Source organism: Humulus lupulus, chromosome 6, assembly GCF_963169125.1.
Source record: "Humulus lupulus chromosome 6, drHumLupu1.1, whole genome shotgun sequence".
Classification (NCBI taxonomy): Eukaryota; Viridiplantae; Streptophyta; class Magnoliopsida; order Rosales; family Cannabaceae; genus Humulus; species Humulus lupulus.
Genome location: NC_084798.1, coordinates 20,129,747 through 20,156,790, shown reverse-complemented (window position 1 = coordinate 20,156,790; position 27,044 = coordinate 20,129,747). Strand labels below are relative to the sequence as shown.

General features: G+C 33.8%; 3 protein-coding genes across 3 annotated transcripts; 2 read left to right on the top strand and 1 right to left on the bottom strand.

The window, feature by feature from the left end:
* The first annotated feature begins 2,775 nt into the window (after positions 1-2,775).
* Positions 2,776-3,718, top strand: LOC133784806 (uncharacterized). Its single transcript, XM_062224078.1, has 2 exons — positions 2,776-3,132; positions 3,290-3,718. Exons 1-2 carry the CDS (start codon positions 2,776-2,778, stop codon positions 3,716-3,718), a joined length of 786 nt encoding a protein of 261 aa, XP_062080062.1.
* Positions 3,719-4,092: 374 nt separating this feature from the next.
* Positions 4,093-5,349, top strand: LOC133783869 (uncharacterized protein At2g29880-like). Its single transcript, XM_062223478.1, has 2 exons — positions 4,093-4,424; positions 4,576-5,349. The coding sequence occupies exons 1-2, from the start codon at positions 4,158-4,160 to the stop codon at positions 5,143-5,145; spliced, it is 837 nt and encodes a 278-aa protein (XP_062079462.1). The 5' UTR covers positions 4,093-4,157; the 3' UTR covers positions 5,146-5,349.
* Positions 5,350-12,243: 6,894 nt separating this feature from the next.
* Positions 12,244-14,097, bottom strand: LOC133784805 (protein neprosin-like). The gene is made up of 7 exons (XM_062224077.1): positions 13,939-14,097; positions 13,764-13,856; positions 13,407-13,628; positions 13,161-13,319; positions 12,967-13,020; positions 12,742-12,879; positions 12,244-12,600 (listed from the first exon to the last, which is right to left on the bottom strand). The coding sequence occupies exons 1-7, from the start codon at positions 14,095-14,097 to the stop codon at positions 12,244-12,246; spliced, it is 1,182 nt and encodes a 393-aa protein (XP_062080061.1).
* Positions 14,098-27,044: the final 12,947 nt, after the last annotated feature.

Sequence of the window (27,044 nt, the reverse complement as noted above, 5' to 3'; positions counted from 1 at the left end):
TTATAAAATTAATAAATTGATAGAGAAACCATAAAGTTTTTCTTTTAATATTTTCTCCTTCTATTTCTCTGTTAAACCAACAGCACCACAAGCTCCTACGAGAAATTTAAAAGTTGTGAAACTTGTTTTTTATAAGTATTTATTTGAGTATCTTCGAGGTTGAGGATTCTAAAAAATGAGTATCTTTTTTATTTTAAAATCAAATAATGTGTTAATTTGTACATTACAAGAAAAATAAAAGTGATTTTTCCAAAATAAAATCTGCATCTTGCTATCTTTTCTCCTATCTATAAACCGTTGTTTTTATTTTAATTTTTAAAATTATTATTAAATAAAAAATTAATTTTGAGTTTCGGGTGAATATTTCAAAAACAAAATATACACCCAACCTGATTAGAGGTCAAGTCAAGTTAAACCCGCTGAGATCAGGTCAGATAAAGTTGGTTCACTTTTGAATTTTATGCTGAGCGAAATGGAACCAAAGAAAAAGAACAAAGGCTAATAAACTAATCTCTCTAAAAAAAATCTAATCACATTATATATATATATATATTATAATGTTAGACAATACACTTAGCTATTCTGTTTTTACAGTTAAAAGTTTAGTTAGTAGTTTTTATGTTTCTAAACTGTATTCTCTAGGACCCGTTTGGTTGATGGTAATGGGCCAGAAAGAAAAGGAATGGAATGTTAATGGGCCGGATTTTTTTGTCTGGTTGGAAATAACAAATTTGGAAAAGAATTTCATTGTAATGCTTATTCCCCCAAACTAACGGAATAACTTTTCCAATTTTGAGTTAGTGGAATTATAATTCCATTCCACTGCTTATCATCATATCTCTCCATCCGGGTCTTCGTCTTCTTCTCCAACTCGCTCTTTTGTCACCGAATGAGTTCCTCAGGTATGGCTCCCCTTGTATCCGTAACTGCATATATTGTTAGGGTTTCTCATGCCTGCAATTTATTTATTTATTACTTATTTGCTTTATTTATTTTGATATCTCACTCTCCTCTTGCTCAACCCCTGAAAACCACAAGCAATCCGACACAACCATCTCTCATTCTCACTCTCAGCAAGCAACACACTCAGTCGAAGGTAGTTGCTCGTCCCAGTCGGAGGTCCGTGTCAGAGACACTCTTCTCTTCTTCCTCCTGCTTTTCTAATCTGTTGCATAGGTACTCTCTCTCTATCTCTCTTTCTATGAATTCAGTAAGAGCACCAAATGTTTGATGGAATGCCTATTTGCATATTTTAGATTTTTTTTTCTTTTTTTTTCGTGTAAAACAAAATGGATCGAATCTATATCATGAGTTTAAGACTTAAACATGTAATTTGCATGGAGTGGCGTTTTGAGCCATGTATTTTCCATTCTAATGAAAAAAGCATTTGATATTAATGATTATATATGGGCATAACTCGTTTTCTTGATTAAATGTACTCTGAGTTAATCATAGCATTGATTAACACTTCTAGATTTATCCCATTACACATTTTTTTTTTGTCTTGGAGAGGCGAGTGAAGCCTTGTATGTTGGCCTCAACCACTTTCAAGCATCTTCTACTATGGAAGATGAAGCCAAAGCGCTAATGGGGATGCATGTCTGTTGTTCAGCTAAAGGGTGGCTTTCTATTGATTTCTTCTCTGATTGTTAGGTTGTCTGTAAGTCTGTCATGAACAAACATTACCCAGTTTGGCAATTAACTAGCTTGTTTGATACTATGCTTTCCTTTTTTTCTTGATGTTAAGTATAGTCTATTTTGGATTCCTATAGGCAGAATGATGTTGCCAATAGCTTATCTAAATGGAGTAGTGGTACTGGTACTACTTTGTATGGACAACTATCTTTCTGGGAGATAGCCCCCATTGTGGTTATCAAACTCTCTACTTTAATTTAAATTTTCTCTTGTTTCGGATTAAAAAGCACACTTAATATGCTTAGCCTAATTTCAATGCATAAAAGAAACAAGGAGCCCACATTTCCCACTTTCTCCATCTTCTAAATAACTCAACAAACTTTCAATTTATTACAAATTAGATAGGAAAACATAATCTCTGTCTGTGTTTCTTCTAATATGGGAGGCAAATTTCTAATGTAGCAAAAAACTTGTGGTTTTTTTTTTATTGTAGCTACCATTTAGCTTGGCTTTTGTCGTTTTGGGACTGTATAATTGTAATAGAAGTTTCTGTACTGAGCTGCTGCTCTTCAATTCCAAGGTTACTGCGTCAATTTTTAATACCACCTCTCAGTGATTAACAATGGCCATCCCCTAACCTCTAAAATCTGATACACCCACACACACTAACACACCTATACCTACATAAATAATATATATATATATACATATTTTTTTTAGAGTAATCAGTTATTCAGATTTTTATTTATCATCAATTGTGCTTGTGGGTCATTGAGAAATTATGTGTAGGTCATTGAGATGAATGATAATGATTTGAGTTTTGATATTTTTATGAGATTTTTTGGGTTGGTTTGAGTTTGTATATGAACAGGGAATTTGACATCAATAATTCCAATAATTAACACTTGTGGAGTTTGTATATGGTATTTTTCTGGATGCTTATTTCTTAACAGTGCGGATGCTTATTTTACCAACAATTAACACTCGTTGAAGTGGATGCTTCTTTATATATATATATATATATAGTAATCTATTCTTATTTCTTTGTCTAAGTTGTGCCTATTGTTTATAATCTTCTAGGTGAATAACTGATTGTTGGATTAAAAATTTTATTTGCTTGATTATATTCATTGTAGGATAATGACTCGTTTAACTGTCAGTGAGAGACAAATTTTGAGAAAGAAGAAGATCATGGCTCTTTATTTGCATTGGATGAATGTGTTGCATGTAGTGCAGTGGTTTTTCAAATTATGGGAAAAAATTATTGTACATGGTATTGAATCAAGCTCTTTGGGAAGACAATTATACATACTTGATGTTTTTGTCAATAGGAAAATTGTGCATCAAATAGCTTATGAGAGTGATGTCATTTGTTTTGATCAACTTAGGATGAATAGGAAAGCATTTAGCAATTTATGCATAATGCTTGAAACTAGGGGTGGGTTAAAAGCATCTAAATACTTGCAAGTAGATGAGCAAGTGGCCATGTTTTTACATGTAATTGCTCATCATGTGAAAAATAGAGTCATTAGATTTCGATTTATGAGATCTGGTGAGACTATTAGCAAGTTTTTTCACAATGTGTTACATTCAATCATTCGACTACATGGAGCGTTATTGAAAAAACCTGAACCGGTTGTTGAAAACTCAACAGATGAAAGGTGGAAATGGTTCAAGGGATATTATATATCCATTTGTAGATGGTGGATATACTAATTGTAAGGGATTTCTTGCTCCATATCGAGGCCAACACTATCACCTCAACCAATGGGAAGATGGGAATCCTCCCAGAAATCCACAAGAGTTTTTTAATATGAAGCACTCATCTGCTAGGAATGTCATTGAGAGATGTTTTGGTGCAATTAAGAATCGATGGGCAATTCTTAGGAGTCCATCATTCTATCCAATAAAGACTCAAAACCGAATCATTTTAGCATGTTGTTTGCTTCACAATTTTATTAGGAGAGAAATGCCTACTCATAATACTGATATGCATCCAGAGAATGAGAGTGATAGTGGAGACGAAGAAGATAGCATGGATGCTAATGGATCCATAAGAAGTATTGAAGCTTCTGAAGGGTGAACAACATTTAGAAATCATTTAGCACTTGAGATGTATAACGAATGAAGAGAACATAGGAGAGCAAGCAAGTTTTTTTTATTTCTTAGATTAAATGCACAATGATTGTCTAGGTTTCTAAATTTGGTTTCACTTGGCTATGCCAATTCATTTGACTGTTTGTGTAATTGACCACCCCAAAAACTTATATCACTTGTTTTGAAATGGAAAATTTATCTTTAAATTTATGTTTTGTTATTGGTGTGTATATCCATTCACTTTTATTTCTCTATTGCTGGATGTTTGTTTCTTTTTCATTCAACTACAATATTTCAGTTTTAGTTTTTAGTTTTACAGTATTTTGATACCTTATTTCAGCATGGAGACTTCAAAAGGAAGAGGTCCAGGACAAAATAAAAGATTTGGGAGTGAAGATGAAGACAAACACTTGGTTGAAGCACTTATGGAACTGAATAATGAAGGGAAGTTTAAAGCTGAAGGAAATTTCAGGCCAGGTCATCTTAGAGCTCTTGAGATGAAATTAAAGGAGCAGATGCCTGCATGTGATATACAAGCTAAGCCACACATTGAGTTTAGAATGAAGACTTTGAAGACTCATTTTCAAGTGGTTCATGAAATGTTGACTGGACCATTTTGTAGCAGATTTGGGTGGGACAATGACAGAAAAACTGTTACTGCAGAAAAGTCAGTGTGGGAAGCATATTTGCAGGTACTCAAATAATAGTATTTGGTCTGCCATTTTTCTTATGATGTTAATGGATCCATAAGAATGATTGTTTGCTTATGATGTTGATGGATCCATAACAAGGATGGTTTGCTTATTTATTTGTATCTGATTTTTTTATTTTGTATAAATGCAGAGTCACAAAGAAGCAGCCCCCTTCAAGATCAAGTCATTCCCTTGGTATGATGACTTATGTATGGTTTTTGGCAAGGATCGTGCAACTGGAAAAAGTGCGGAGACTGCAGCAGATGTTGTTGAAGAACTTCAAACTGAAGAAGAAAACACTACTCTTGGAGAAGATGATTTCAACTATGCTAACAATGTGGATGAAGTGCCATCTATGTCTGTTTCAGATGCAATAAGAGGTGCTCAATCTCACACTCAATCAGATGGGTATTCAAAGAAGAAAAGGAAAACTGTAAATCATGAAGAACTTTCAGATGCACTCACACAATCAGCTTGTATTATCGCAAGAGAAATTGAAAAATCTTCTATTCGTTTGAGTAAAGCTATTGGTGAAGACATGAATGAAAAGCATATGCAACTTGGGAAAGAGTTAGAAATGACCACTACACTTACCACAACTCAATGTCATAAGGTAGCTCGCATGATTATGCAAGATAATGCTCTGGTTTCTTACTTTTTCAGTGTCCCAGATAATGAGAAGGATGAATGGGTGACACTTCTTCTTGATGGCTCTCTCTAAGATCATGTTTAGTCCACTTTGCTCTACTACAATTTGCAGGACAATTTATATTGCCTTTGACATTCAGTAGTATACAAATTATAATCTTTTGGATATGATGTAATTTTTTATGCTCATAATTTTGCAAACTAGATTGTCTTTGAGCATAGATCTGAGTAATTGGACATGAATACTTATACTATTTCTAGTGATATTTCATGTGCATGGACAAAGTTTGATCTCAGTAATAAAAAACTCTTTTGATTATTAGAATATAAATATGTTATAATGTTTAGTTTAACATTTTTATGTTATTATATTGTTTTATTTTAAAAAAATATAAAATAGTGTTTAGTGATAATTAAAGTAAATTGCATTTGACATCAAAAAAATACTTCACAAAAATAAATTCTTATTGATAATTTTAATATTTTGTAGTGTTCAAAAGTGGAAATATTATGCTTAAAAAAAGTAGGATTATTAAATATTATTTTGTAAAAAAAGAATATGAAAAAAAAGTAACGTCATTGTTGGTAAATCTATATATATATATATTTAGTATGTTTATTTTAATTTATTAATCATATTTTAAGCACTTTGGGTATTTTTGTCCAAAATAAATTTATTCCATTCCATTCCATAGTCAACCAAACATAAGAATAGGTATTCAATCATTGATTCCATTATTCTAACCAAACAACATAATCGCATTACCTTTCTTATTCCATTCTATTACTATTCCTATTCCATTGTTTTCATTACCTCCAACCAAACGCCACCTGAGTTATAGCCTCCATTATGGTTACAATATGAAAAAGGCTAAAATCGCCAAATATGGGCAATGACCCTAGCTTTAAAAGGCCAAAAAGAAACGCCAAATTGATTACACATGTACACACACATGCCTGCTGATTAGACTGTGTAAGCTAGCTGTAAGACTCATACATATAATGAATTGATTCAAATATGTTTTGTGATTGGTATATTTTTCGAATTATGGTCTCTTAGTATTTGATTTATAACTCATTTCTCTAATTTGTGAAAAATATGGTTATCTTGTTTCTTTTGAACAGGACTCGGCATTTACATGGACACATATGGTATGGCAATCTACACTTTATTTTTGAAAATTTTGTAATAATTTTTTTTTTTTTTGAGAAATAAAATTTGTTATCTACCGTGTACTTAAAAAAAGGTTTGAAAAAATAATTGAACAATTTATTTGTTTTATCTCAATATATTCTAAAAATTTTCAAAAAGTTTCCAATTGTGAGGTGTGAAAGAATTTGTTTTAAAAAGGAGATATTTTGGCATTTATCACTCAAAATCCGGTTACCCATTTTTGAACTTGCCCCATTTGTGTACCGAATACTTTATATATTCGGAGTCCCTTTGGTTGTTTTTATAATCAGTGTGTTCTTGTTAAATCTCTCACATATAACCGAAGTGTTTAGGGTTTTTTCTTTGTGCGTTTCACTTGTTTCTCCCTTAGCAGCCATAAAGACTCGAGGCCGTGGTTCATCCTCCAAATCCATGAAGTCTCAGCAGGAGACAATTCCTAAATCAGTTCCCTCTGCCACTCCTTCGGTCCTCGCATCAATCCCTGCTGTCTCTCCTACTCCAGGCCGTCGTTCTAAAACCGCAGCAAGAAAGAAGGTTCTTGCTCTTTCGGGTCCTATAAGTTCATCTGTTCTTGGTGCTTCTAGCAAAGGAGTTACGTTCCCGAATTTGGATGCTGAACCAATCCGAGCCTCGGCGGTTTCACTCGCCTCTCCTGAAGGTCAAATAAAAGCCAAACCGACCTTGGCAACTAGTCAGTCCAAATCTATTTCCACTGAAGCTATGTCTGATCCATCTGATCATGATTCAGAATCCTCACTATCTCCTGATGTGTTGACGCCCAAGGCAAAGGGCAAACATAAGACCAAAGCTGGTGGAACGAAGAAAGGGAAGAAAGCCAAAGTGACTCAATCTAAAGGTACCAGCTCCATCTCCTTTATCTCGTTTTAAATTAAAGGCCAAAATCAACCCTCCTCCATGCACCTCATCGGAGGATGTCTCTCCTGAGACGGAAGACTCTCAGCCTAAGTTAGACCCTTCCTTGACCGAGCCAAATCCTGAAGTTCCTCTTGATGATTTGGCTGAGGAGACTGAATCTGAAGAAGACCCATCTGAAGCCTCTCTTGTTGCATTGACCCAAAAGGCACCACTCCATTGGCATTTCCCGAATTGTCTTCCAAACTTGCGAAGCAAAAAGGTGCTCCTGTCCGTACCTCAGGTTTTTTCAAAGCTCATTCTCTTACATTCTGTTTTAATGATAATGAGAAGAACATGCTATTTTATGACCATCGTCGTTTTATAAGTGAGCACAATTTTCTTTTTGCTCCTCATCGTGTTTTTGGGGTATTGCTTACTTTAGAGGAAAGAGGTTGGTTGTGATCCTTGTCTGGGTTTGTGCCTCGGGTTGTTAAAGAATTTTATGCAAATTTGAATGATGAGTTATTAGACCAATCTTCTTTTATGTTTCATAAAGTTTATGTTAGGGGACATTGGTATAATTTTAGCCCGTCCGAAATTGCTGAGCTTTTAATCTCGTCCCTGTGGAGATTGATGATTCTATTGAATTTGCAAAGGACCAAGTTTTGTCTGAACTGGTTGGTCAGGCTATGGTGTGGGAACCAAGCACATCTCTTCGAGTCACGGAGCTCACTCATTATTATGGTGCTCTTTTCAAATTTTCTATGTTTAATTGGATGCCTACCACACATTCCTCCACCATCACTCAAGATATGGCCTTCCTGTTGTTCAAAATTGGTACTGGAGTCGCCATAGATCTTGGAGCTGTTATTTTTGACCAAATCATGTCTCTAAGTGGTGCCAAACGTAAGGGGCAACACTTGATGTTTCCTCAGGTCATTTACAAACTTTTGGACTCTCAACGTCCTCTGAAGAAGTCTCATGAGACCTTGACTTCTCCCTTGGTTGGTCCCACCTATACAGTAAAAAATGATCATCCTCCATCCACAGCTCGGAAAGTCAAAGGAATTAATCTTGTTGGTCCTGCTTCTGGCAATGTTGTGACCGACTCCCCTGCTGTCCCAATAGATCTTGCTGCTGTCCAGACAGGGATTCAAAGTCTTTCTGAACGGTTCTCTCAAATGGAGGAGACTCAGTGCAACATTCTCGCTTCATTGGCCATTCTCAATGCATCAAACTGTAACGCTCTGGATAGCCAAGACCGTTACACTGTGTACTTATAAAGGTGCAGGACTTGCTAATCAAGTCATTAGCTTGAAAACGTGTCACTAAACATGTAAGATCTAAGGATAAAAGGTTTTGGTCTCAAAAGACTCATTTCATATATTCAAACTGTAGTAAACATGGGATCCATTACAAAAAAACGAAGTTAAAGAAAGTTTACAGACTTCCAAAAACACATGAGCAACCACTAGCCATACTAAGGCAAAACAGACAATCTCCAGGTTCCATGTCCTTGCCTAGACCTCAACCGTGGCGGCCGAGCACCTGGCTATGTACATTCTGCTCGCTGAGCTCTCCAGTCAGGGCTGCTCTAACTTGCCCTTGCCTTTATCTGCACCACGTAGCACCCGTGAGCCAAGGCCCAGCAAGAAAACATCATAGATAACTCAAACAATAACAGCAGACAAATAGCTCAGTAAGCATGTATACCCATCAGATAATCCACATCAGATATTCAGCATGTACAATCCAATACAAGGTACATTCTATCACATATAATATTCATATCACATAATATTCAGGGCCGACGACTTAGGTCGCACCCTCTGTTTAACCCACTGACTCTGGCCCGCTTAAACCATGCTCAATGCATAATAAGCTGTCCTCGGCTACCAGTGGCCGAGCCGCGCCCTGTGCGCTAGTGAGACCCTTGGCACCCTTAGGCCGTTGGTTCACTAAATGGCTTGCATGGCATAATACCATCTTTTCAAGCTTCTACAATAGGGAGCCCTTAGTCCCGTCACATATATTCAACCAGGTACAATTTTCTTACCTTCAGTCTGTACGGTTATCGGATTACGAGCAACGCCCCTCAAGCATGATCCGTCCCCGAGCCTAAGCTTTTATCACCTAGCCACAACCAAAGTATAGGTTTCATAAATACTCAAATATAGGTTTCCAGTTACAAAACTAACTCCCGGAACTCCTAATTCCACCAAGCACGGTGGTGAAACCAAACCCGAGCACACTAGACCACTCCCCCGTGCTTAAAACCCTCAAAATCTCAAGATTGCAACCAAGGGCTGTGGCCCCCAAAGCCTAGCCGCGACCCTTCCCCAAAACAGAACCTATTCCCTCACTGAACCACACACGCACCGCGGCCCTTGCCTTGGGCGCCGCGGCGCGCCCCCTTGGCTTCTTTGCATGCTAGGGCCGCAGCGCTCTAGAACAGAGCCGCGACCCTCCCCTTCGAACCCAGATTTTACACCATTTCCAAGTCTGAAACCTCACCTTAAACCATCCCAAAACTCCCCAACTCTTAACCAATTAATTCCAAACTTCTTTAGCATGATCTAAACAACATAACTCCCAAGAAAACACAGCCTAACACACTCTAATCTCTTCCTTTCAATTTCTGAAACCCAAGTACTATAAACACTCAAACCAGCCACTCAAACTCAATGAAAAACCTCTAAACCAGGAGTAGAGACTTACCTTTGCTGTAGAATCACTTCACCAAGATATAGCCAAGCTAGGTCCCCAAGTTCCCTTCTTTAATTCTGCCTTAAAACACCAAAACTATACTTGTTTCAACACTTAATCAAAGTCCAGAATTCTAACCACAGAGAGGAAAATTAAGAGCTTACCTTAACCCTGTTTTGAGGCTTGATAAATCCTTGAGCTAGACCCCTAAATCCACACCTAAAATCTCAGAATTCCAGCTTGTTTCCTCCTTAAGTTCTCTGTGTTTTCTTTCCCCTTTGTTTCTCTTGAGCGTGAGAGAGAGCTGAAGCTAAATTAAAGTCGGTTTATGTTTTCTTCTAAAGGCTTCCTAAGATCTATCTCACATATTAAATCAATCCCGAGGCTCGGGGTGTCGGAACCGTCCCCGAGACCAAAATGGTAAAATCCCCCAACATTCCCGCCTAGACATTCTAACCTCAAATATATCTCCATATATTTATTTTCATGTCTCGATAACCCAAATCACTACCCGCTAACTAAAAATATCCCCGACTTCTCCAAAGTCATAACTTAAATCCCATTGTGACTTTTCTCGCTATCTGACCCTAGAATCGTCTTGAGTCGTGCTCAGCGAACCTATCCACATAATAATGTGGTTCTCACATATATCACATATTATAATCAATTATCATATCAACATTATTAGACATATAATTACTCATTAAATCACAATTATTCCGGTAATGCCCTCCTGGCATACTAATCAAGGTCCTTAAGCCTTATTAGTCTATTTGGGTCGTTACACAAACTCTCCTGCCCCATGATGATCCCAGTACTGTTGCTCTATTTTTCTTTTGTTAGTTGTAACAGAACACTTATTGTGTTTGTCTTTTGGTTTCATTTCCTTGTTCTTTCTTTTACTTGTACTTTTGTCTTTCTTTGGCATTTTTTCAGACAATGAGGGGGAGAAAGCTCTATTTTTTGGCACTTTGATTATGTTGACCTGCTGTTTCATATTGGTTTTTGTTAATTGTGCTTTGGTTATCTATCGCAGGGGGAGTCATTCTGATCATTTTGTGACTCTTATGTTTTTTAGCACTTACTTGTGTTTTGCAGGGATCTTTTAAAAAATAGATATTCCTTGTCTATAAAATTGCCAAAGGGGGAGATTGTAAATCCTATAATTGACATTTTTATAGAAATATCTTTTTCTTAAAAGATAAATTGGTTCCCTTTATTATAATTTTCAGAAATATTTGTTTTCCTTTATTATAATTTTTGGAACTGTTTGGTTTCCCTTATTACAATTTTCGGAAATCCTCTTTCCCTTTTTGTGTATTTTGGACAATAATATGCTTCCTTATTTAGCCTATATTGTCTCATTTTGTTTATAAAGGGAAAAAGTATATTGCAAATATTCGGTACTTACCCAAAGTTATTTTTGGATTATTTGCTTATATATTTTCGTGCAGCTCAAGGATTGCAATCAGGAAACTGATTCTTAATATCATTAATTGTTGTTTCCTTTTTGAGCTTGTTTTTGATCTGACACATGTGTGAGCTGTCCCCACTGATATCGCATCTGTTGGAATAAGACAACTCTTCGACAATCAAGAATAACTTCTATGATTCTTGTCTTTATTAGAAGAATTCTTTCTCAGCCTTTGTGAGCACGAAAAATGACTCTATAAATAAGGCTCTAAAGACAGTGAGAAAAGTGAATTCTTTGGTGCATTATTCGTGAGTTTTATTGTAATATTTGTGAGAGTTCCTCTTTGTATTTAAGATCATAAGTATTTACGTGATCTTGTAGAAATATGTGTGTTTAGTTTTTAGTGGTGAGTTTATACCATGTTCATGAGTGAATACACATTGTAATTTGAACACAGCGTTTGTAGTCTTCGGGAGAAGATTTTTACAAGCTTTGCGTCGGGAGGATGCAAGCACTCACTGATCATTGAAGGGAGTTCAAGTGGTTGAGCGTTTCAATCAAAATCAGATTAGTGAAGAGAAGTACAACAAAGTTGCGGCAAATCTCAAGAGGGAGTCTTGTTTTTGTTTAAATCAATGTTTTTGTACTTGTGATTCTTTATTAATTGGTTTTATTCCCTGGGCGTGGCCCTAAGGAGTAGGTTATCCGAAAATGTTTCTGAACCTTGTAAAAATTCACTGTGTTCTTTATTGTTTTGCACTGTCTTTTTATTGTGTCAGTTTCTGTCATGACAAGTTTGGTTTCTGTCCCGACAGAACTGTATTCTGTATAAACAGTTAATTACCATTTTGCATTTTAATTAATTCACTTGATTTAATTAATTTAATAATTACTAAAAATGAAATTTCATATTAAAAAATAAGATTATATAATTAATATAGTTATTAAATATCTAATCTTGTATTACATATTATTATAATAATGATATTTTATAATATAAATTATAATACACTGCAGAGAAATCATCTAGGGCCAGGGCCCCCATATGTCATAACATGTCGAAAATCACGTACAAATCCCCAATCTTGAACTAAATAAAAGTCAATATCAATTGAATATTTTTCTGTATTTTTAGCATCTTCTTGAATGTAGGCTTCATTAATAGTTGATAATGCTCTGCAGTATGCGTCATAACGAGCATCTTTTTTCAGAAATAAACCAGAACCCATCGGAGGACCAGGTTGACCAATTGGACTATAAGTTTCTCCTCCCCATTCAATGTACGTAGCCAGGTCTTTCAAGTCACTAAATATGATTGATGGCCAATATCCAATTTGAATGTCTGAAAACTCAAGCCACCAATTTCCAGAAACTTGGTCCTACAATTCAAGTCAAATGGGTACAAAATAAACACAACCTAGTATTTAAATGAAAGAGTCTTTTTATTAAATAAAAGTCTACAACATTAAATTGAAAGAAAAAAATTAAAATAATAAACATAAATATTTTATTTTATTTACCCTATAAATTGAAATTTTGAATTCCTTTATCGGAAAACTACCCGGGTGAGTTTCATTTAGATAAGAATCTTCTATAGAACGAGGGCCGGTTAAAACAAAGCCTGGACACCTCGTATTAAAACAAGATATTTCACCAGCCTACAAAAAAAATAAAAAGAATAAGTTACACAAAACTATACAATGAATAGAAAGAATCTTAAAAAATAAATAAAAAAATAAACTTACTTGAAAATATATGAAAACTCGAGTTTCACTATCCCCATATAAAGTAGGATTTACCTATTATTTGATAGTATAAAAAATGTAGTTAGTGAACAAATATTTTAAGTAATTATACTTAATCAAAAAACCCTAGTGGAATTATTTTTAGCAAAAAAGAATATAGTTAAAAAGATAATTCAATTGAAAATAAAACTCACCGTCCAACCAGCTTGAATGCTATCGACTCCATTTTGTATTTTAATTCGACCTGAAGTATATTGTGAGCTACTGACATTATATAGTGTGTAATAGCTTGCACTTGTTCCGCCCCCATTATACTTCTTGTTAGGATCCGATTTTGTTCGAACAATCGCATGCTATTATTCAATTTCAAATTGCAATTATATTTCAATCATGGAATACGCTAATTAATTTGTCAAAAAACCAAAATGTAAAATGCTTACATGAAAACTGGCATTTTCAGGTGCGGGGGAACTAATTCTTGCAGAATAGGACTTTGTAAACAATTTGGTTCTAATAAGATCTTCCCTGGTAGTTCTTTTTATTGGAACTGTTCCATATGGACATGTTTTATCCTTAAACCCACTTTTTATTGATACTTGTTGCACATTATTTGGGGGCTTGTTTTCATTCATCATCACCTTAGGGCGAGAAGAAGGCCTCATCTACACCATAAACAATTATACTCCTTAAATAAATATAAGTGAATCATCTTACCAATTCATTGTTGTATGAATTTGAAAAATCAAATAAGAAATACTAAGTTATCAAAGAAACTACAAGTATTAGGGAAAACAAACCTGAAAATCATAATTGTGGTTCTTTAGTAAAGGATGATCAAATGCAGGTTGTTTGTAAAAATCAACACAATCATAAATATCTCCATTTTGTGTCTGTACATGAGACGAGAATAAGTCATATTTTACATATAAGTTAAGATATAAGTTAAATAGGAGATGAAGATGAAAAATGTACTTTTATAGCCTTGACGGATGACTTGTTCAATCGTTCAAGTTGGTTCTCTATTTCTAGTTCTTCATCTCTTGATAATTGCATTGGTTGTTCTTGAGATTTGCAATAATATGAAAGTGACCACAACACTATAGCAACCATGAAAAATCCCTTCATATCCATATCTATGTATATAAGATTTGATCTGTGATAAAATATATATATTGATATTAGCCAAAGAAAAGTGTAATAATAATAATAATAATAATAATAATAATAATAATAATAATAATAATAAAATTTACCAAAAAATAAAGAAAGAAAAAGACTAGGCAACTAAAAGAAAAAAAATTCACCAGATAGATTAATATACTATGAGAGTGTTTTGAGAGAATGAAATTTGTAAAGGAAGTGATTCATATTTATAATGTAATGAAAAGAATGAAGATTTAATACTCATTTACGTTATAAATTATTTGACAACTCTTAAAACTATATATGCTAACAATTATTTCCTTTGTTCTTTTTGATATTTTTAAACAAAATTATAATTTCTTTCCAAACAAATTGTAATGTAGATAACTACAAAAAAAAAGGGACTATATCTACCTTTTTTAAAAATTTCTTTTTATTCTATTAGTTTTCCTTCTTCAATACAAAAAGCATTGATCCCTTAGTTAAATTCTATAAATATATATATAATAAAAATAGAGAAAATATGTTGTAGGGGCATTAAAAAGAGCCTCACCGATGAGATTCTTGTGTAATCCCGACGCGTGAACAATTTTTAACATGATTTTTTTATGAACGTATATATTTTAGTTATTTAGATCATTAAGCGAATTTTCAGAAAATTTTAAATAATTTACAATGTTGAAAACTATATTCTAAGCAAGTTGTTGCATGCGTGACTAATTTTTTTATGTGCATGGAAAACAATATACACGCGCATAATTTTTTTTTTTTGCAGAATGCTCTAAATAACTACAATATACACTGTCATAAAAAAATCGTGTCAAAAATAGTTTATGGGTCGGGAATACTATTGGCCTCTTTTTGAAACCCCTACAGCATAATCCCCCAATAAAAATATTCCAAATTTTCTTATCTTTTTAGGAAAAAATATTATTTCTTTGAATACAATGTATGATGTAGATAACTACAAAAAAAAAAAAAAACTGTAAATGGTCCATTCTTTTTTAAAAAAACAATATATTTTTTATCCTTATAATTGTTTTACCTTTTTAACTAAAATAAAAAAAGAAATCTTAATGTAAAATGTGTAGAGTACTTGATTATAATCAAGTGTTTTTTATATTTTGCTACTTGCGAATAAAATTGATCTATGTACTGGAATATTTTGTTCGCTGTTTTGAAATAAGAAATCTATAAATTTAAACAAAATAGAGTTATTAGCAACACATAATATTGTATACTAATTAACATAGCACTCGTGCCATAGTTAGCTATATTTATTAAAAATATACATTACAATTAGACAAATAAAATGTAAATCTACTACTTATAAGAGGTTAATATGTCTAAGATTATCACAAACAACAAATAAAATGCTAATGTTATATGAATAATATCAATACTTTTACCATTTTAATTTTCTCTAGTAAACATATAGTTGAAAAAGTTATCCATAAATTTATAGAAATAAAAAATAAATGTGAAAACAAAGATAAAAAATGAATACAAATTTACACACAAAACAAATTGGGAATATATTGAAAGAAAATAATACCTGATTGAATGATTCGTAGGGAGAGAGTTTCGATAATTTCAATGGTGAATGTGATTTTGATAATTGCAATAGAGAATTATATTTATATAGAAATGAACATACGTTACAAGTCAATTAAATATTAATTGTATGGTTTTTTAGGAATATTATTAATTATACAATGAACTCTTTTACGTTACAATATTATTGTTGAGTCAACTTCTGAGAGTCAAGAATTGACTATTATTACGTGGCACTCAACATGTGACTGTGTGTGGCACTTGTCATGAAAAATTATTATTTCTTTTCCATAAAAAGTGTAATGTGGATATCTACAAAATTAAGAAGATCTATATCTACCTGTCTTCTCAAAACAAAACAAAACAAAAAAAATCTTTTGATTGATTAATTTGATGGAGCTCATGCAACACATATGGTGTTCTATTTTATGCTAAATGACTTGTTTGAATTGAGAAATCAGAAAGCACTAGGCCAGTAAATAGACTAATTTGGGACACAAACCTGACAAGTATTATACATTAACATTAGACAAATTAATATTCACACTTCGTGTATTATACTAAAAGTATTTGAATCAATTAAACAACTTATCTTGTACAAACTAATAAAACAATGCTATGATAAAAAAGTTGGGAGTCAAATTCACATAAACATTTGAATACTTATAACCACGTAGGCGCAACACTTCATCGGGATCTATCTATCGACCCCTACTATAAGAGCAAGCTTTCATACATATCTTTAACTGTAGTAAAAACTAAAAGCCAAAAGCCACATAAACTTTCCTTATATCTATCTCTGATTCTGCAAAGTGTACAACTGCAACACCACATAGCTAGCCTTATTACTTCTTGCAACAGATCTCACTAGCTATTCTCAAAATGTAATCACACTTCTCAAGGACGATAATTACATGCACACTTGATTTGTTCCCTCAATGCCACTTGGATATCCTGATTCAAAGAAACAACATTATGTCACATAATTTCTTTTCTCAATTTTTGAAACAATCAACAAAAACTCGAACTTGAAGCATGTACTACAAAATCAACCACTACAAGAAAATAGGTCTACAGCGACGACAAAAAGTCGTCGCTGCAGATCCAGAAGTTGTCGCTGTAGGTCTATAGCGATGACACGTTGTTACAAAAATGGCGTCGCTGTAGATCCGTATGTGTAGCGACCTACATCGACGACAAAATGCAGTCGTCGCAGTAGGGTTTTGCTGCAGCGATGACTTTTGTTGTCGTTGTAGATCCAAAATTCGTCGCAAAATAGACGTCGATGAAGTTCCGTATATGTAGCGACCTACAACAACGAAAAAACGCACTAGTCGCAGTAGGGTTTTTCTACAGTGTCGGTAAGTTAGTCGCAGTAGGAAATCTATTTTTTTGGTTGAACTAGGATAACGACATGTCATCGCTGTTTGTGGTTGCAAGATTTGAAAATTTGAATTTCATGAACTCCTACAGCGACCACATGTCGTCGCTGTAGAGTGCTGTAGAGTGCTGAGTTTATATACCTGTAGCGACGACATGTCATCGTCGTAGGGTCACAAAATCTCAAATTTTCGTGTTCAGCGAGCACCCTACTACGACGACATGTCGTCGCAATATCGATTAAATGTTGAAATTATAATTAAGATAACTGAAAATATTTCAAATTATGTACATATTTTTATTAACCTTCCTAAATCAAGCAAAATCATATGAGGTCGATACTTTTGTTTTGCTCTGTTGGCAGCATTTGCCTTTGAGCATGCCATGAACTGTGGAGTGGTGAAAATGTCAACCAACTTCTGGACTTGTTATCCATGTCCTCCGGTGGATTCTTTATGGATGTCTCGATATCATCATACCCTCCATGTTCATCGAAATGTTTTTTCTTGCGTCCTTTTCTATCCTTGTGGCGATCCTGAAACTCTTGCTCAATGCCAGTCTCTATCAGTCGCCACTCAGGGAGAACTCGGGGAAGAATGAAAAATTCCTTCAAAAAAAATTAAAACTTGTTAGAATTTAAATTTTTTTAAAAAAACATTACGTGTGAATAAGTTGATAAATTAGCCTTAATCTTTTGGATCAATCCTATCTTGTGCTCATCCGGAACACTCTGACACGAATCATAATATAACTACACATGGTGACCAATAAGGTTACCAATAAATCTCGTGAACAATGTCCCAAAATCACCAACTGCTTTGTAGGTTCCCTCCTGCAAAACAAATTGTAGAGTCGACGGACCTTTATTGTGATCGGCGAGTTGCTGAAATTTTTTAGATCGAGACCGACCTCTTCTTTTCGCGGCAACTGCTACATATTTTAGTTAAACAATACAATTAAATTGAATAAAATAATAACAATTTGTCATTTATTGATAAAACATAGACTAATTATTGTATATTACATGTCTCACAAGAAGCAGGCACTCGCGTAGGATTTGGAAAAGGATCACTAGCTCCATCACCGCCATGAGAATGAGCAACAACAATAGACATATCTTTATAGTTTATATAATTATTAGCTTTAAATCAGTTATAAAATATTATTAATAAAATCTAGGAAATCCACATTAAAATTTCAGTAATGAATTGGAAACTATTAAAAAACAAACATTGTTGAGAAAAGTCATATATTGATTGAAAAGTCTTGAAATTAAAACATATACATTAAACATACAATAAGAATATTCACAAGAAAATATTATTTCTCATCAATGTCGATTCCTACATCATCTTCACTAATTTCGTCATTGATGAAATCATCATCCACATCTAGAACAGATCGAAACATTTCCCCAATTATGCTGGTGTGACCAGGTCGATCCAAATGCATAACCTCCAACTCTCCTAATTCCACAGTTAGTTCAAAATTTGATGAAGTACTATCATGCATGACATCAACCTCGTTATTAGCATCGATACTTGGATGATCCCAGATCTTTTGATGATTGACTTCTTCTACTACCCTCAAATTTTTGTTTCTTGAAGGATCTTCCAAGTAGAATTTTTTTTTTGCTTGAGTGGCGAGAATAAACTGATCGTTCTTATACCATTCATAATTAATCATGATAATAGTGATGTTATTCTCAGTCACATTTTGACCCTTGCTTACATCGGTGTTGAACCATTTGCTTTGAAACAATACTACCGAGTAACCATGGGAATAACATAACTCTAAAACCTCCTCAAGTTGGCCATAGAAAGTGTGTTGACCACATTTTTGGCCAACTACGAGTAGACGCAAAAATGACAATAAACCTTGAATAGAAAATAAATAACACAAGTAATTTTATAGTGGTTCAACCCCAATTTTTTGGTAATAGCCTAATCCACTTAGAGTTGTGATATATAAAGCCTACACTTAAGATTAGATGGACCTGAGCCAACTGAGTTTCTCAAGTGTAAGTAGAAAAATATAAAGTTCTCTCTCTCTATAGAATGCAAGCTTTCTCTCTCTAACTCTCTCAGAAAATGCTCCCAGAATGCCCTAAGTAATAGTCCCAAAGTATCAAAACTAGAGAGTTTCTCCAGTCTCTAAAAAATATCAAATCCTTAAAATGATGCCATGAGCTCTTTATTTATAGGCTCATGGATCGTCCATGAAAAATATCCCCGTTTTGACAGGGTCTTTGGTTGTTTCAACCAACTTTAATTAATAAATAATAAACAAATTTAAATTACAACAATATAGCCATTACTTCGAGATATTTGACAGATTCACGCAGTAGTTGCGAGCGATTCGGGTTGAAGTTGTTATTGAGGTTCTGTAAAGAAGTCACTCGGCAGTTAACTCTTGAGATTCTAACACATCCGATCGGCTACTCCTTCAATTTGACATAGCTGGTCGGATGAAACCCATTTCTAAGATGACTAGTCGGATGAACCCATTCCTAAGATGACTGGTCGGATGAACTATGTGCCGGTCGGGTGAGTCCCTCTCTGAGATGACCGGTCAGCCAGTCCGTGTGTCTGGTCGGGTGAGACTTCTCCCTGACCAGACAAAAATATTCTCCGATGTAGCTGGTCAGACAAAACACATTATTGGTCGAATAACACTATTCTCCTATGTGATTGGTCGGCCAAGACACATTACTGGTCGGCCAAGACACATTACTGGTCGCTCAAGACACATTACTGGTCGGCCAAGACACATTATTGGTCGGTTAAGACACATAACTGGTCGATCAAAAACCTTACCTGGTCGGGAAAATCACTTCCTGACCAGGTAAATCTATTTCCTGACCAGTTATATCACAACTCCGCAGGTCAACTTCCAACCTTTGCACTTCTTTAGGCAACACATTTATTGACTATTAATGTGTCATTTACTGACCATGCATTTCCATGTGTCCCATCCGATTGCCACGTTATTGAACAATATTTTGGGGATAACATTTGCCCCACAAGTTTATTATATGATTTACTCGTATGATAAACTTTTTCTTTAGCAAAATGTTTTTGAGGTCATCCTAAAGCTTCCGCCCGGTCAGTAACTTTCACAAATAATAAAAGTCCGACCTATTAAATCTCCAAAAACTTAATAGCCAATCAAAAATTCAGAGAATATCCTAGCAGTTTTCATCTCTCATTTTGTGTTTACTCATCACAATATTGATGATTCTATGTGATAAAATTATGTTATGATCCTTCTATCTTTTTATTTTTAATTTTCTCAATTAATCTTTAATTATCAAGATTTGCCTTCAAAATTTGAATACAATTATTTAATTTTCAAGATTTGCCTTTATATTATGAAGATAGTTATCGATTAATATCTAGGGTTTGTATTATTAAATTAATTCCTTTAGCCATTGTTGATATATGTTTTTTGTGAGCCTTAAATTTTCAACAATCAAAATCTCTAACCTAATTTTCTTATCTTTTTGTGTTTTTTCATAATCAACTTTGGAGGAAAATTGTTCACTCTCTACAAAACCTTTGTTCTTGGATCAAAGCTTTGTTAGTGAACCCTTGCAACATAAATGTGAATTATACAAAAATATGCGCTACATGAATGTGATTATGGATTCAAAGTCTTCATCAACTAAAGTTGAGACTTCTCTATGGGACTACATATTGTTGGGGATTTGTCTATACACAAAATTTGAATGTTACAATTCAAATAAACAAACCCAAGATAATATAGTCTACAAAAGAGATAACAGAAATAAGATCAAGTGAAAGAATAATCCATTGGAGATAGAAACCCTTAGTTACATAAATTCATAAGGCCTATTGTTTCATGTGAATCAATGGAGGTGACAAAGGCTTGACACAAATAGAATTTTTTGTCCAAAAATCTCTATTCCTAGCCTCCGTTAGAGATTGCTTGAAGCTACTACACATGGAATGAAATTGGGATTTAGCCTTGAATCTTCATGCAAGTCAAGTTTTCTTGATGAAGTTCTTGGAGAAAACTAGTAATCTTGTGAACTAGAAAGAGGGAGAGTTTTAGAGAGAGAGAGAGAGAGAGTGGTGAGTGATCAATTCCCAAAAATATCAAATGAACCCTTTAAATAGTATGGGAACCCTCATTAGTCTCAATCAATTGGATTAAAGTATTTTTAAATTAAGTTTTGGAGCCAAAATTACGTAACTGTATGTTCCCGTACAGGCCACCCAGGCGATGCATTTTCCACCATGAAGGCAATGCATCATGTGTGTGGGGGTTTCACTCCCAAGCGATGTGTCACCTCCTACGGGCGATGCAACATAGGTATGTCTGACTTGACACCCCCAAACTTTCCTCAAAACGCCTCCAAATGCCTCCAAAATTTTTGGGTACTCTTATATACTCCAAAGAATCACTTTGGAATCAAAAAGATAATTTATAGATGCTTATACAAAAAATCAACCTACTCATGTTGACTTTAGTGAAATCGTTATGGTTTTTGCACCTCTTCGTGCCTAACCAATCTCGCTATGTATTTAAGCAATCATAAAAATCCCCCACTTGGTTAAATACATCCTCTTACTCTAGCCCGAACGATATTAGTGCATAAAATAAAGTACCTTTTGGGTTTGAATTTTATCTTAGTGAAAATATTACAAAGCTTCTTTCAAAATGTTAATGTATTCTTAAAAGATTGAACCTAACATTTCTAGTGATACAAACCAGTAATATCTCACACACCTCTACTTGATTACTCGTGTATTTCCCACTTTTCGCACTCATCACGTTTCGTGGCCTTGTGCTCATCTATTCATAAACCATTCGGAGAGAATACTCCTACTCTCTTGAGAGGTGGCACGACTTCTAGGTACACACAGGTGAAATTCTTACAACATCTTTGCTACCTTTAGAGATGATTTTTGCTCTTCAATTGAATTTCATTAAAAGCCTATGGCTTAACTCTCATGTCCGGGAGCAACCAACATTAATTATCCTAGATCAGACTTTAAGTCATTAATGTTATCAACTATTCCCTTATCAACAACTTGTTCTTACCCATTGAATCGATATAAACAAGCTTTGAGTTTGGTTGCCGTCATTGGGGAATATATTTGTCAAGGAGTTTTAGTACCATCCCTCTATTTTTAGAACTAACTGAATCTATCCCTAGAGGTTTGGTAAACAGATCAGCTAAGTTCTCACACGGTTTGACATTCGAAATTGATATGACTCCCTTATCAATCAATTCTTTCACGTATTCATGTCTTAGACTTATATGTCTAGACTTCCCATTGTATATGTTATTGTAAGCTCTAATTAAAGTAGCTTGATTATCACAATGTATCAAGATCATCGATACATCAACCGGGGTTTTCGGTATCTCCATCATGATATCTCTTAGCCACTTAGCCTCTTTGTCAGTTTCCATTAGAGCTAAGAACTTAGATTCCTGGTTAAATAACATATGCATGTTTGTTTTTAGATCCTTAAGAAACCACACCCCCACCAAGGGTGAACACTCAACCGGTTCTGGACAAATTATCTCCTACACAGGATATCCAACTTGCATCAGAATATCCCTCAAGTATCTTAGGAAAATTTGAATATTGGAGGTACATCTCTTTGGCCCTTTTGAGGTATCCAAAGACTCTTTCTATGGCCATCAATATTTGAGACTTTGATTGCTAGTAAACCTACTTAGTTTACTAACCGCAAATGCAATATCCGCTCTTGTACAATGTGTGGCATACATCAAACTCCCTATTGCACTTGCATACTCTAATTTAGCCACCGATCTCCCTTCATTCTTCTCAAGCTTTTGGCTTGAATTAAAGGGCGTGTTTGACTTTTTGATATTAAGATGACCAAACTTGTCAAGTATCTTCTCAATATAATGAGCTTGACCTAAGGAATACTCATCCACAGTTCTTCTAACCTATATACCTAGTATGGTATCGACCTCTCCAAGGTCTTTCATTTTGAAGGTAGGAGACAGAAACCTCTTCATTTCTATTATGCCTTTTATGTCATTACTTAATATCAACATATAGACACGCTAGGATGAAATAGTCATCACAAGTCTTAGAGTATAAGCACTTGTCCGCACAATTGTGTCTAAATCCATCTGAAACAACGACTTCATCAAATGTAATACCTATTTCTTTTTAAAATGGTATTTTCCTAATTTGGTAACCATTTGTGGTATTTTTATAATTTTACGTATTTACATGATTATGTCTCTATTTAAATAAGTTATGATTTGAAATATAATTATGTGAGCCACTTCTTAAATTGTGTATGTTTTTTAGCAACAACGATGATTCATTCAAGTAGTAAGGGTATAAGTGTCACGAATTATGAAGTTAAGGGCCATAGTATAATTTAAAGGAATTTTGTGTCATAAGTTAATTAAGGAAATTGAAAACTATTAGCTTTGAGTGAAATTACTAAAAGGGCTTGATCCTAATTATGAGAGGGTTAGAATTAAGGGCAAATTAGTCTTTTGGTTCTAGGGTTAGTATATGCAGACTAAGATGGAATTAGGTTAAGACTGTCGTATTGTTGGAAGCCACTATTGATCAAGCAAGGATTCTCTCTGGAATTTGAAGTCTAGAAGGGTTGGAGGACTAGGAATCAAATTGAAGGTAAGACTTAATTACTCTATAGAACTAGGTTGTGGATATTAATTGGTCTTGGGAATTCGATTTAGAAGTCACGATCAAATTGTTAGTATTACATTTTTGGAATGTTTTGATTGTAATTCAATAGTAGAAACATGCTAGGGATTGATTCTTGGGTAATGACTTATGGGTTATTGTTAATAGGGTCTAAAGGTTGAAGATAATGTTAGGGTTCTTGAACCCTAACCATGCATTTATGATAACTTAATGAATTCAGGATTTGATGATAAACTAATTATGAAATATGTTTGGGAATGTTGTTTTTCGATTATGGAGTTAATGTATATTGAAATTTGGGTTTGGTGATGTTTAAGTTCGTGTTTTGAGGAATTTTGTGTTAAAATCGCATCTTGCGATTTCTGAGAAGTCATTGAGCGCGATCACGTTACAAGCCCAGTGAAACCCATAGCTCTCTGTGAGTGTGACCGTACCCAAGCCCTAACACAACCGCGCTACTCACCCAAGAAGGGGAGTTTGATTTAGTTTTAAGTTTCAGTTTTGATTTATGTGTCTTTGATTAAGGGTTCTGTGTAGAATGGTTTTGAGACTTTTATGAAGAAATTTTGAGTATGAATCAAACTTATGAAGGGCATGAGTGCATTTGTGATATATTTTTGGTTTTGTTAAGAAAATAAGATTTTGGTATTATATGTTGTGACTAGGGCTCAGTAAGGGAACTTGAAGGGAACAAAATTATCGTTGTTGTTTGGACCTGAGGTAAGAAGAGTGGACACCTGTACGCAGGGTGTACTCTCGACCTACTTAAGAATAGTTAATTTAAATATGTCATCAGTATGAATTATGTTTAATGTTATGTATGGAATGTGAATATGTGATATGTATGTGTATGTTGTATGTTTTCGTGACATGTTTATGGTATGATAATTTGCATGTTTACGTTAAGTTAAATTTCTTGCTTTTGTTATGTTGAAATGCATGCTTATGTTTCTGTGCTCGGTTGCACACTTGACCAAAATAGTATTGGTCTATGGCTGGAGTAATTCCGGTATGGTATGTTATGATATGTTGGTTATGTTTTGATATGGTTAAGCTGATTATGAGTATGTTATGTTATATTTATGTCATGTTTTATGAATAGATGATGTGTGATTAGTGTTTATGAATATGAATGTTTTGCTTATAAGTTGTCTTAGTTTGGGTTGGAGGGTTGTATCCTACATAGCTCTTCTTACTGAGCATTAGCTCACGAGTACTCCGTGTTGCATTTCAAGGTAAAGAGTTAGCTGGACAACAATGAGTTGGAGAGCTTCGGCGGATGGCATACATCTTCAGGATTTAACGGCCTTAGGGGTCGGGCCATACTTGGATTATGTTATCATTTAAGTTTGCCTTTGTTATTGATGAGAGATGTTTTGTCTAGTTTCGTAAGGTTTTTAGTATAAAGAATTGAATCGTCTGTTTTGTTTTCTTTCAAAGATGACACTCCAGAGTTTTTTTTTAAAGGGTATTGGTTGTCGAATTTTTATTAAAGTTTATGCTATTTAATTAAAGGCTCATTTTCTTATTTAAATAGATTATAAAAGTGCATGCATGTAACACTCTAAGTAATTGGGGCGTTACACTATGAAACCCTAAATTTCTCTATGCACATAACAACAACATATATGGTATACATTTTAGAAAACAATTATCTTGATCTAGGAAAGAAAAGAAGAAAATGAATTAAATTTGAACTTCTAGACATGCACTTCTTTGATTCTTAGAAATTATATATATATATTGTGATACCATTTTATTCTGATTAGAAAATCTAAGGTACCATATTAATATTATTTATAATAGATGGTACCAAATGAGTAAATTCTCTTATTTAAAATAGTTTTTTTTTTAAATTATTTAATTAATTTTTTATTTTAAAACATATTTTTATTTATTTCATTATAATTAATAAAATCTAAGGGCATTTTGATCATATTAAAAAAAAAAGTTTGACCAAAATCAGGCTTAGGGTATTATTTTGTTCCATTTTGTAAATCGCATGGTCTAAATTATTATTTAACAAAATAGATGGTCCAATCGGTAACTTTTGTACAACACATGGTCTAAAATTGTATTTACCAATTATAATTAAATGAATAAATGTGAAAATATAAATTACTTTTGATCTTAAAAAATTTAAGAAAAAACCATATATAAATACTACCAAATGCTTTAATCTTTATGTATAAATATATATAATATAATGTTGATTAAATAAAATATATTACATTGTAACATATGTGATGTGTCACACATAATGAAGAGTTACAAAACTTGGTAACTGACAGTTACAAGATTTTGTAACTCCTCGCAATATTCACTCTTAAATGATAAAAAAAGTTACCAACAATGTTGGGTTTAATTTTTGTCAGCTATTTGGTGAATAGTTGTTATGGATTTGATTTTTATCACTTATGAAGTGTATAAATCATACAAATCAAGTCTTGAGAAATTTGGGACGTTTTGACAATTTTGAAGTGCCAAAAGAGGGGCTTACTTACTTGGTACTAGGAGACATGTCACCGGACATGTATCTGATCATGTTTTTGACCATTTTTCTTGATTTCAACATCTCAAACCTAATTATGACCATGAACACTCAATCGATGATTAGTAACAACAACCAAGGGATCCGTGGTCCTCATTCAAATTTAAATGAAAGTGAGAATTCTATAAATAGAGGTCATTTGAACACCTAAGTAGTTTGCATTCACTACAACAAAAAAGGTCATTTGAGTTAGTTTCTAACTGCCACAATTGAGATTTTGCGTCAGTTTTATATGTGACGCAGAATCCCATGACGCAAATGCTAGCATGGTTTGCATCAATGGAGCACTGCCACAAATGTTAAAAATGAGTTTCTTTTTTGCATCAGTTAGGAACTTTTACATACATTATTAACCAAGGAAATTGCAAATGTTTATGCCAATTTTCCCGGACTATTTTGATAAAAAAAAAAACAGCAACAAAAACAGAAAAATAGCAACAGAAACAAAAACAGAAAAACAGCAGTATAGACAGAAAAACAACAGTATAATTTTTTTAAAACATTTATCTTAAGTTAATATTTGTGATCAAATCTACAAAAGTAATTCGGATTTCAAAGTTAATCTACGTATATAGGTACTCTTGTGTTCTACATTTCTAAGTATTAAACCAACTTAAACTAAAATTTCCTCACCAACTTGCTCATTTGCTAACTGAGATACACCATAATTGATTCAGTCCACTCATCCTGTATCTCGTTTATTTCGTGAGCCGAATATGGTGTCGTATTCATAAAATAATTAGAAAATATTTAAAATAATA